Source organism: Anser cygnoides, chromosome 6, assembly GCF_040182565.1.
Source record: "Anser cygnoides isolate HZ-2024a breed goose chromosome 6, Taihu_goose_T2T_genome, whole genome shotgun sequence".
Taxonomy (NCBI): Eukaryota; Metazoa; Chordata; class Aves; order Anseriformes; family Anatidae; genus Anser; species Anser cygnoides.
In genome coordinates, this window is record NC_089878.1 from 16,638,965 (window position 1) to 16,651,497 (window position 12,533).

The following is a 12,533-nucleotide window of genomic DNA, read 5'->3' on the forward strand; positions in this document are numbered from 1 at the left end:
TTTGTTATTTTGTTCTGCATTCCTCCTAAAGTAAGAACAATAACTACAGGGCAAGTCACATCAGCTGACTGCCACCTATGCAGTAAAACTTTGCAAGGTCATCATGGTTTACCGGCTCCCACAGGGTCTCCTTTTCTTCTGCAAATATAAAATGATTCTACATATCTGTTTGATCTGTGTCCTAAGGTAACATAGAGCCACACAGATAAGAGCTAAAAATACCACTGGAAATCATAAGGTTTGACGCCATTTTGAACTGCAATTGTACTGTAGCCTGGCTCTCCCCTGCAAAATGTTGCATTTTTGAATCTGTTTATCCTTCCACCTTGGAAGGTACAATTCCAAGATAATTTCAGTCAAACAACAAGAGAACAGTGCAAGTGGTGAAACTGCCCTGCAGCTATTGGCAAGTCAGGGCAGTGGTGCTGCCAGCCTCACCTGGGCATTCTGGCACTGGTGTTCAGGAGGGTGTTTGTGTGGTGTGTGTGCGCATGCATTACTGAGGAGCAGACCCCTCCAGAGAGTTACTGTGCATGTGCTGAGTACTGCTGGCTGAGTGTCTACTCAGTGAATTAGTGACAGTCTATAGGTGCTCTGAGTTGGAGGGAATTATGTCCTGGAAAGGCTTCCATATGCATAAGGTTGTTTCTATGTAGGAGATGTGCTCCCATGGTGTTTCAGCCACCTACCTCACCTTTCTGAAAAAAAAAACAACTCTAAATTTTCCATTCTGTTTATTTGCAACACACTGTGTAAAATGCCAAGTAATTATGGTTGCTAAGAGCCCTATTTGTCTTATGTTCTATACTAATTTCAACTGAATTAAGACTTTGGAGAAGTGAGGAAGCTGATCTTTTAAAACTCCATTTGCTAAAATTATCCTTTCAGGCTTGGACATAATTATGCTTAAGTCCAAATACATGGGAAAAATGTGAAGCTGGTTTTATGGGAGTTTTTTTCCAAACATTGCTTCATTTAAAAAAATTCATGCATTTTAATTAGCTCAAATGAAATATTTTATATGCCTAATAAAAATAAATGGACATCAGACTGCCATAATTTCATTTACCTATTTATTATTTCTATCCATTTATTCATTATTTCTATCTGTTTTCGTATTGTTTATATTCTTTTTATATTATAGTATTTTTCATGTCAGATTTCTTTTGAAAGTAGTCATCTAGTGCTGACTTAGTTTCAACCCACCTTTAAAGTTAATGCTTGTTTCACACAATTTTTTCACATAAAAAAGATTATTTCATGTAAATTGTTAAAATAATAATATATCTTTAAATACAAAAATCTGTCTTGCATGGTAAAAAACTTGTAGATCATTTCAGCTAAGAGATATATAGCACAGAAAGAAAAAAGAGTCATGCTTCTTTAAACAACCATTTAGTCACAGCTCTACACAGTTACAGATAAATTTTTATTTCACTACAGTGCTGTGTCTTCTTCATAAAGGTAAGGTGAGCAGTGTCAGAAGTGTTCTCATCAAAGAGTTTAGGAAGAATTTGGTGTTCAAGTAGTTTGTCTGTGTAAGTGTGTTGCTACAGAGGCATGAGCTGATGCATTACAAAATCTCTTTTGGGCGTAGCCATGTTTGTAATGTAAAAGAATGTTCTCAAAACTAAAAGCAAAAGCACACTTGGGAAAATATTTGGATTTTTCTAATGTCATAGGCACCACCTTTCTTCTGGTATAATGATGAATTCTCTGTAAACACAGAAGCAATAGAGTTCCACATTATCTCATAATAACACACATTCTGCAGCAAAAACATACTGGATGCTCAAATAAAAAATAAAGACATTAAAATGAAACAAGTTATATGTAGTGGATATTAAAGACATAATTGACCTCCTAAGCATAGAAAAATCATAGTATGACAACTTGCAAAATTTTGTTTATTATTTAAGCAAAATTAGAGACTCAGGCATCATAGCAGTGTCATACATCAATATAAAATAGCTCTGATCATAGTTATTGAGTCCTCTGACTTTTCTTAATAGATCTTACAAATTTGGCAAGCTGCAAAAATGGACAGTTGATCATTATATGTGTTCTAAAAACATTTTTTTTTTTTAATTTTATTTCTTTAAAGATGAGATGCATTGAAAGTCTCTTTCCTCTACAGTGGATTTTCCATTGCTTCAGATAGAAAATGCTGTTACTAAAATTTGATATAAGCAATGCAGCGACATTTTTATTTTCTTTTTCACAGATTACGATGCTTGGTGAAGCAGCTGGAGAAGGGTGACATTAATGTGGTGGATTTAAAAAAGAACATTGAATATGCAGCATCTGTGCTGGAGGCAGTTTATATCGATGAAACCAGGTAAGTCTTAGAGAACAGAACCACAGAATGGTTTGGGTTGGAAGGGACCTTAAACGCCATCTAGTTCCAACACCTCCCACTAGACCAGGTTGCCCAAAGCCCCATGCAGCCTGGCCTTGACTACCTCCAAGGATGGGACATTCACAACTTCTCTGGGCAACCTGTGCCAGTGCCTCACCACCCTCTGAGTAAAGAATTTCTTCCTAATATTTAATATAAACCTACCCTCTTTTAATTTAAGACCATTTTAGTTTAAAAAAGGAAGAAATGTTGGGAGTCGCATTTTAGAAATATAGTCTTTGCATGCAGTTGTAAATGATGTGAGCTAAAGGTCTCCACAAGTCAGTAGAACAATCTATGGCTTTTAGGTCTCTTAGTGACAAGGTTAAAGCAAGTGAAATTCTAAAGGACAGATGTAGCTGTCTGGAGGGTTTGCTCAGTTCTTATCTCCCTCACTTGTCATATGTCCATGGTATAAAGTCACGGGAATTTTCGGAAGGAGAGATGATGAGCTTTCTTTCCCCCAAAGACCATATACTGATAATCATTCTGAGGATTGTACCTCTGAAAAAAATGATCTGTCTGGGAATGACATGCTCACAGAGATGAATCAGGATATTATAATCTGTCCCCTTAATACATAAATTCATGAAAAGCTGTGATTTATTTTATAGTATTTGGTGCTCTGTTTATGATTATTTTTACTGGCAGTATGACTGGCTATCATCTTTAATGTGGGTTGAATTGAATGAAATTAGAAGTTCTAAGTATTTGGCTTCTTGAAAGAAATTTAAGATATGTACTATAATTGATATTAACTAGCCAACTTACAGGTTTTATTTCAACTTGCTGGCCTCTTAGAGTTTTTTTTTTTTTCTAAGTAGAATGTTCTCGTAAAATTGTCTGCCAAACCTTCTTCAGTACTCCTGTAGCATACAGTCTATGTCTAGTCTTGATTCCATATGACATTTAGGAAGTCTGACATCACACTAATTATTGCATGGACCTAAGTAGCTCATTTGCTTTCTTGCAAGTATGAGAATTTGGTACATCATTTAAACTACAGCTCTAGCTTTTTCCTGTTTCTTTTCCTTTGATGTGTATGATTCACTCACCAAACCTTGCAAGTCTGTAATCTGGAGCACCTACTATTGGGTGATAGAAAGCCTACCCATTTGGACACAGAAGGATGAAAACAATAGCAAATGAAGCTGGTATCAATACTCTGTTTTTCCCAGATTACACTACAGACTAAGTTGGCAGAATCACTTACACTGGTGTCCTGCCTTTAGAGTTAACACACATCTAGTTCTGTAAAAGATGATAAAACAGTGGTAAGCAAGGAGATTTCCTGAGGAGCCTGTTAACAACAATATCATTCTTAGGGACACTGTCAGAAATATTGTTAGTGATCCCAAGTTAAATGAACAACTTGAAAAACATCAGAAATCTCTGTGAATTTGAAAGGGCTTACATTTACAAACTCAGTTAAATTAAGCTGAACTGAACAGACTTGGGCAAAACAGCTTGTGTGAGTTCCAAGGCACCTGGGCCTGGTGTGAAAACTGCATGAAATTAAATTGAATAATTGAAAATACTGGTAGTTAAATCAGGTTATATGATACTGTGCATATATTTATTTCTGAGACAGGTAACTGTGTTTGTTCTAATTTATTGAATACTTCTCTTCTCCAATACAACCTCAAACCGAGCTCGTAAACCTATCAAATTTTGGTATCATTCACAATACCAATATACATTAAGCATACAGTTTATATAACTCCTTGCATACCTATACCTATATTTTTAAGATATATGTAGACATATAAAGCATATTACCTATGCTATGAGTAATATTTAAGAATGAAATAACTTTAATGAAACTCATTTTTCAACATTTATTCTTATTTATTGTGTTTTGCATTTTATACCCCATATTCTTTATTTCTGTTTATAGTGTTTCAGTTTGTTTTCAGTCTGGAGTAATGCAGTCTCCATTATATTCAGACTTAGAGTGATGCACTGTTTGGATCTGGTGGCCTTTGTGTTAAATTTATGCTAGGAATACAGACTGAGCTTCCACTTCTTAGTTGTAAAATATTATCTATAAAATTGTTTCATTTTTTTTCTCTTCCTCATTAAAAACAATTTATAAATTAAGACACTTATTATGTGGCAGAGTGAAACTGTAGTCTCCAGTGATTCTTTCATAGTAAGCTCTTTTGAATGGCAAACTGTAAAGGTAATCATGCTTTAAATACCACAAGCAGTATTCTGTAGTCTAAATCTGTGTTAAAACATTTAAAGAAAACTTGGAGAAAAAATTTCTCCAGCTTCTGGGAAACTAATTCTTAAGGAAGAAAAACAGTGTATCAAGTCAAATGGCGATTGAGGCTGGAGTGAGCTTGTGTGGTTATATTTGTCCTTTTTCCTCCCAGAGAATAGAGGTTCTTTGTCCTGTGTAGAGCAACTGCAGTCAGGAGTCTGGAAGTGGGTTAACCATACCCACGAGAAGATTAGAAATAATAGTTTAGATCATAAATAGAATGACCTGTTCCGGCTGAGTCTGAATATGCACTTCTATATGTTGTAAAGTTCAACTGGTTTCTTCAAGTTTTCTCACACATGGATTGTTGTATTGATAAAAGTAATTGCAACAGCATACAGCAATAACAATTTATACACCTAGCAGAGCAGTGAGAAAACTGTCTGAGTACTGATTACTTCTACTAACTAGGTCCCAGAAGAAAGTTGCATACTTCATGGGATATAATAGTTCCTGAGACTTGACTTATACAATAGAAAATGCAATGATGTCTGGTTGTACAAAGTATTGCAGGATTAGGACCAAAAGTTCAACACAGAGTACCTTCAACTTGCATGAAAATACCCCTGCTTTTTATTTGCCCATACTTCAGCCCTGAGTTTTGTCCTGATTAATTGATCTCATCTTCAACCAGCCACCTAAAACTGGATCCTGTCTGTCACGTTCTCTTCTCCACCTTTCTGGGAGTCAGACCTCAATATCAGCTGAGAGAAAGTTCTAAATATCTCTACAATCAGATTAGGAACAGTAACGAAGAGAAAATTTGCCATCTAATGCATCCCTTACGTTATGATTTACAACCTATTTAACAGCATAATAAAATTTATTGCAGGGAATACTTCTCATCTGGAAGCATGTCTGCAGGCTTCAAGGCCTGGAATAGAGAGGTAAAATACAGGAATGCATCCTCTTATTAGGAGCTTCACAAATGAATGAAAGGAGAATTAGGATGCAAACTTTGGCTGTAGTTAGAGGTTGCTCAGTCACAGGTGGACCAGTCATCCCACACCCTTTCTCTTGAAGGACCTTCTGCTCTTTTAGACAGGCAACTTACACTAGGAGAGATCCTTTTTTTCCTGTTAATTTATTTGAGATTTGATGCATTTTGTTGTGTGTGCACATGCAAGTACAATCAAATGTGTAAACTGTCAGCACCTTGAATCTTATTTAGCATGCAAACAGCAGCTGGAAATGGGCTACAGAATTCAAACCCTTTAGCCAAATAAGAGGTATCTTTCTCAGGTCCTCTTACTTGCCTTCTGTCTGTTGCTCTGCACTGTAGCCTTTAATCTGAGAATAAAATGGTGAGGTCGCACCTCGAGTACTGTGTTCAGTTTTGGGCCCCTCGCTACAAGAAGGACATGGAGGTGCTCGAGAGAGTCCAGAGAAGGGCAACGAAGCTGGTGAGGGGTCTGGAGAACAAGTCTTACGAGGAGCGGCTGAGGGAGCTGGGTTTGTTTCGCCTGGAGAAGAGGAGGCTCAGGGGAGACCTCATCGCTCTCTACAGGTACCTTAAAGGAGGCTGTAGCGAGGTAGGGGTTGGTCTATTCTCCCACGTGCCTGGTGACAGGACGAGGGGGAATGGGCTAAAGTTGCGCCAGGGGAGGTTTAGGTTGGATGTTAGGAAGAACTTCTTTACTGAAAGGGTTGTTAGGCATTGGAATGGACTGCCCAGGGAGGTGGTTGAGTCGCCACCCCTGGAGGTCTTTAAAAGACGTTTAGATGTAGCCACTAGTGATATGGTTTAGTGGAGGACTTGTTAGTGTTAGGTCAGAGGTTGGACTGGGTGATCTTGGAGGTCTCTTCCAACCTAGACGATTCTGTGATTCTGTGAAAATAGTAGGTATACCTAGTTTTTAAAAATGCTTATCCATACAAACTCTTTCTAAAAATATAGGCAGATGGGTTGTGGAAAGGGCAGAGAAATAACACATCAGGTTTTATTTATGGAGTTCTGTGAGCAGAACTCTCAGAACTGTCTGGGTTCTCAGCTGTTCCTTAGAAACTAGCCAGACAGTAGGAATAATGTTCCAAAATTATGAAAAATTGGTTTGGGGCAGTGATTGTCAATATGCTGTGTGAAGGGTTCTGAGGTGATGGGAAGTTGGAAAGCACAGAGAAATCATACGTATATAAGTGCTGCTTTCCTCTGAGCTTAATTAACTGTGTCCCCATGTTAATTAACAAGCTTCTTTAATGGGCGCTTTTTAGGACTGTTGCATCTCTCAGTACAGAGTAAATGTGAGCCACACTAAATGCTTCCTTGAAAGAAAACTAGCACTTCAGTCACTGAAGACGAGGTTTGTTGTCAGCTGAGAATAATCAGTGAACATCTCCCAGTTCCAGCCCCTCAGTAGATCTCCTCTGTGGAAGAAGTTCAAACTTACTCAATAGGTGTTATAAATAATTCTGACAAGTCTTGCAGAATTGTCTCCGTTAGTACCTGACACTTGGCTCAAGGTAGTGGAAGAAGGATTTTTGGAGTCAAACAGGAAATAAATACAGGCTGATAATTCAGTCAGGACAGCTGTTCCATTCCTTGTAAACACAGCGCTTTATTCATGCTAAGTGAGAAGAAAATAAGTCAGATAAAATGTGGATGGAAATTACAAGATTTAAAAAAAAATGCATTTGAGAGCCAATAAAACCTTGAAATTTAAACTTCTTGTGGTGAACATTTTAAAGTTGTTCTGGATAAAGTCAGAATATTTTGTTCCAATCATGGTCTTATTTTACGTTTTTAAAGTGCTTTAATATTTTATCAAATAATAGACTTGGTTTCAGGAAGATATTTATCTGTGCCATTTCAATTCCACATCTAGATATTACTTTGTTTTAGACTGTATAATGCCCTTTTAGAAGGCTTTAACCTTTTGAAAACTTTTTTGAAAGTAGACCATATTTCAGTAATATATGAATTAGATCTGTCGTATATAGCTAGCAATTGCTTTGAACATCTTTGTTTGATTCCACAAGAAAAAAATAACAAATACAAGTTATTGCAACATTCTTGAAAGAGAAAGGAAATCTCATTAAGGGTGGTCTTATAACAATATGTGTCATCTGTTTGCATGAGAGATTTGGAAATACTGAAGGTATTTCAGTGATACTATAATGCTGAACAGAGTCCTTGAGAAAAAGCTCTTACTAAAAAATGTACACATTCTGATATGTATATTAGTGAAAAAGGAGGTCATTAAACCCAATCTTTGTGACTGCTGTTATAATAAACATCTTGGACCATACTGAATTTCAGTTCACTGCTCTATTAATGCACCAAGTATTTCTGCTGTCACCAGACATCAAGCACAGAGAAACAAATCTTCAAATTGAGGACAAAAGGGAAATGCTTTAAATTGGGATTGTGTCACTTGCAAGAGTTAGAGTTAACATCATTTCATATCACCAAATGCTGGCATGACCCTAAAGAGTGCACCACAGAAGTATTTGTGATAGGAACATGCACGTGTATCTTTGTCACATGGAGTCTAAGGAAAAAGGAGCAACAATTTGGCTAGATGCTGGTGCTCACAGAGCTCTGTGTAATAGAATGAAGTTTACCAACTAAATGAAATTCTGCCCTGATTCCCAGAGATCCCAGGGTGAGGAATGATCAATGTAGCCTATTTTTAGGCAACTTCCAGTACACAAATTTAATTATATTTATGAGCAGAAGAATGCTGTTGCCTGGTGATTTCAAGGTTCTCAGTACTGCAACAAATTGAGTCCATGGCAGCAGATCTGTCTGAGACTAGTAATTAATGTCTCCAAAAAATAATTAACTGGTATACTAATCTGGTACCCTTGTGCCTTCTCTTTCACTTTCTTATCTTTCTTATGGCCATCAATCTAGATTTAGCAGCTTCTCTGTATTTTTAAAAAATTTAAACAATAACAAAACTCAGTTAAGGCTTTTTTTTATTATTTTTACATTTCTTTGTCATTTTATTTTCACAAGCTATATTTTGTATCGGTGTTGCAAAGCTCTAAATTACCACTAACTCAGCATGGAATAGCTGCTGCATAGCTTAGCATCTCACAGCAGGAGTTGGTTGCTTAATGTTACAGGGCTATTTGCATTCAGGTCCCACTTGCACATAGTGTACAAAATACAGTTGACTTTGTGAATCATGTTTCACTGATTATAAGGCTTTGCTTATGGAAGATGTACTAATCAAGACACCGTTATCTATTCAGGGTCATCACTGGAGACATTCCCACTGGCAAACCTTTGCAGGTTCAAGGACTGAGAGTGAAATTCTATTACATCAAAGAGATTTAGGTTGCTCAATTTTTTAAAAGTGTATATTCCCAATCTATGTACTGGAAAAGACAGATTTGTTCATTTACACATGAAGGTAACTGTGTTTCATTCTCAGTGCATTAGGACACTCAGTCAGTGATGTAATTTATTTTAGTTCAGTTGTCATCATTGAGGAGCTAGACAATATTTCCCCTCAAAATTAACTGTTTTTAAAAAAATCAGGGAAAGTTTAAAGAAAATAATCTTCCTAATGATACAAGGATTAAACAAGAGGAATGGGATACTCGATTTGGTAATTATTTGCCAGGTGAAAAATATGGACCTTGAGCCCTCTCTGAGATGACTTAGTGGAGGAGAGATCAGAATTGACAATTATTAAGCATGGCAATTATATGACATGAAGTTAAATCTCAATCTTAAATATTCACAATCAGACAAGCTTGCTATGAGTGTGTATTGCTGTCCTCCATATTGAACCCATGGTTAAATGTTCTTTGCTGAAGTTGCTTTGTCAGTAATAAATGTATCATTTGAAGAAAATCATTCAGTTCATCCATTAAGCGAATTCATAAGTGATACTGAGAAATTGTTCAGAAAAAGCTTGTTGTATTGAGATTAATTCAGTGTATTTCACCTGTATAGAAATTTAAGATAAACCTTCAAAATCTTTTGTACTAAGCCAAAGGCTATTCTAAAAGGAAAGTTTAAAATAGCATCAAAATTATTTAAAAACAAACAAAAAACCTGAAGTTACTGAAAATCTGTTAAATTCTGACTGCAATTCTGCAGTTCATTTCATTTAGGATATTTAATAAATAGGCTGCATCCCTTTTCAAAAGTTTTTGATTTTTTCTATCTCAAAGTTATTACTATTAATTTATTTGAGAATCATGGCTTTCAGTAGTTCCTATCCTATAGAGCTTCCAGAATACCATGTTAAAGCAACTGAATAAAAATGGGAAAATACATCAATTTACAGATATACTCCTGGGAAAAAAAAAAAATCCTGACCTGAATCTTAAGATTGTTGATGGCCTTTGGTATGTAGGTCTGTATTTGAACAGAAAAGGTAGTTGAGAGGCAGCACATGTCAATAAATGAATGTTTCCAGTAACAATGGCCCTTCCCCCATCGGTTATCTGCCGTTGTAATAATTGTATTTCATCCAGAGTCTAGAGTGTTTATTGTAATTAATTGATCTTTATCTGAGGACAATTCTTCTGAGAATGTGCTAAATTTTAAGAGTGTGACATGTTTGTTAATGCACTGTTTCTTTAGAAAGGCCTTCATACACTAAAAGTGCACCACAATAATTTTTGCAATTCATTATCTTCAGTGGAAGTCAAGAGATTTTTTTTTTACTGGAAGTAAGTGGAAATTGTAAGGGAAGATAGAGGATGTAAATAGAAACTAAATATATTGATTCATGTTCTTTCAGGAAGATAGTGAGAAACTGCAACACAATTAATTGATGAAAATGTGAATTCTATTTTTGGACCTTCCAAAAATAAGATAGGACTTTGATGAATTTACTGTTAAGGAGTTGGTCTTCAGCTTGAGTGATTGGCTAAATGATGAAGAGTTAATTCTTTCTCTGGCCCCCATAAATGCATCATTGCGTTGTTTCAGATCTTTCACCATCTCTGTTAGGCAGAATGACTGATTGGCACTGATGATTTTTTTTTTTTCCCTGTAGTGATTATCTAATATTTTTTCTTCATTTGCTATTCTTTCTTCCCCTCCACAATATATCAGGTATGTATTCCTAAGGGAAAAGAAATGTATTTCTGACTAGTCCATTACCATATTTAAAATTCTGATTAAATGAAAAGAGAGCTAGAAATTATCACTACTTGAATTTTGAAGAATTATTCTTGACAGAAAAACACAGTACTATGACAAGAAGATCAGGTTATTAGTTACTATGACTGCAGCATTAATTGATTGCTAAGCTGAAATGCCATGGACCATACTTTACCATATTCCCACTACTGTCAATGGGAGCTCCAATCATGGAATGAATAGAATTAAATAACCTAAGCCTCCCCCTCTCCTTCCTACGCATATCTCTTCCACATATTGCATCTACTTAATAGGCTAATGATATATGGGCAAAATAATTGTATGTAACCCTGCAGTTCTGAATTTGTGTTGAAGAAAAAGTACTTTCTGTGGACCATGCTGTTAAAGCTTCTTTGTTTGTTTGTTAGCATTTTAAAGTTTTGATTAGTTTTAGGGAAGAAAAAGCTACATCATGTGCCTTGGTATATTTATATATATTTAATTAAACTGGGCTATTGGAGTTCATGCTTCCCAGTTGAATGGAATTCATATTGGTACAATTTTTCTTCTTGACACTTGTTATTTTATTCATTATTTTTTCTGATGGCATTTTTGAATCTATGTAAAGTTTTATATTGCAAAATGTTAAAAAAAAAACACCTCTGTAATATTTGGCATGAAGTTTAGTGGTTTAACAATGTTTGTCTTTGTAAAGGCATTCCGAATAATCCCAAATAATTTACCTATTCACCTGTGATCCATGAAGTAGCAGGTTGGAGCAGGAAGTCTACATAATAGAATTATAGAATGCAAAATTATGTAAATATATTTTCCTTTTATCTAGACAGTAATAACTTTCACTAGGCAAAACCCAAGCGCCAATAACTTCCTATTGATTCACTGATTTTACTGAAGCTTTCAAAAGCTGTGCATTCTAAGTAGGTATACATTAAAAGACCAGTAGTATAAATGCTCAGGAATAAAAATGTTCTTAATATACATTTCTGATTATTACTTCCCCCCCCCTCCCCCCCCCCCAGTAATTGTAGAAAATGTTGCATTGTAGAATTTTTTTCAAAGCAATGATGATGTGATAATACTCAGTGGTTGCACCAGAGTGACATCATAATACATCTGCTGGGAGCCAGCCTTTTTTTCAGTTAAGTTCTGACCAACAGGAACAGCAAGACGGACAGGCATGTAGAAGGGGCTCTGTCATCTACTTAGTTCACTCTAATGATTTGCATGTATAGAATAGCAGCCAGCAACCAAGATTAAAAGTAGCTCAACATGAAAACAAGATCCATGTTAAAAAGCAAAATAATAATAAATGGTGGCTCATCAAAATCAAAATATAATTCAAGGGGAATGAAAAAAAAACAAACAAATTTTAGCTACTATTCTAGTGTAAGTGGTAAAATACTATTAATACTTCTTGTTAATATGTGTGAGTTTTGATGCTTCTGCTGAAGGTTCTTTGTGTTACTTTTAGTAAAATTTATACATGTATTGTTTACAAGTATGTATTATATACAAGTACTGATAAAACTATTTCAGATTTTTACATCTTAAGGTATAAATTTGGGTAATTTCAAAGAAGTGTTTTCATAATCAGTAAATAAAAGGTGAACAATTAAAGATATATTTCACAGAATCCACAAGACGGCATATGTATACATATATATACACACCCATGGAAATGTAATGGAAATACCATATTTTTTTTAATCAAGGTATAGATAGATGAATAGAAGTGGACAAAAGTAATGAACTATAAAATTAATTCAATATTGGATTCCAACAATTTGTGATAATTAAGCGTA

At 35.5% G+C, this 12,533-nt stretch overlaps 1 protein-coding gene across 9 annotated transcripts in view; it reads left to right on the top strand.

Moving 5' to 3' along the window:
* PDE1A (phosphodiesterase 1A) overlaps positions 1 to 12,533 on the top strand; it is a 183,596-nt gene that overhangs the window by 123,142 nt on the left and 47,921 nt on the right. For 7 of the 9 annotated variants that reach the window (XR_007162441.2, XR_010832194.1, XR_010832196.1 and 4 more), the window contains one exon: positions 2,225 to 2,338. Coding sequence is in view for 3 of the 9 variants with exons in the window: in XM_048061417.2 (XP_047917374.2) it covers positions 2,225 to 2,338 (114 nt within the window). In the remaining 6 variants the exon portion in view is untranslated. The other 2 variants (XR_010832198.1, XR_010832197.1) reach the window with 2 other exon arrangements.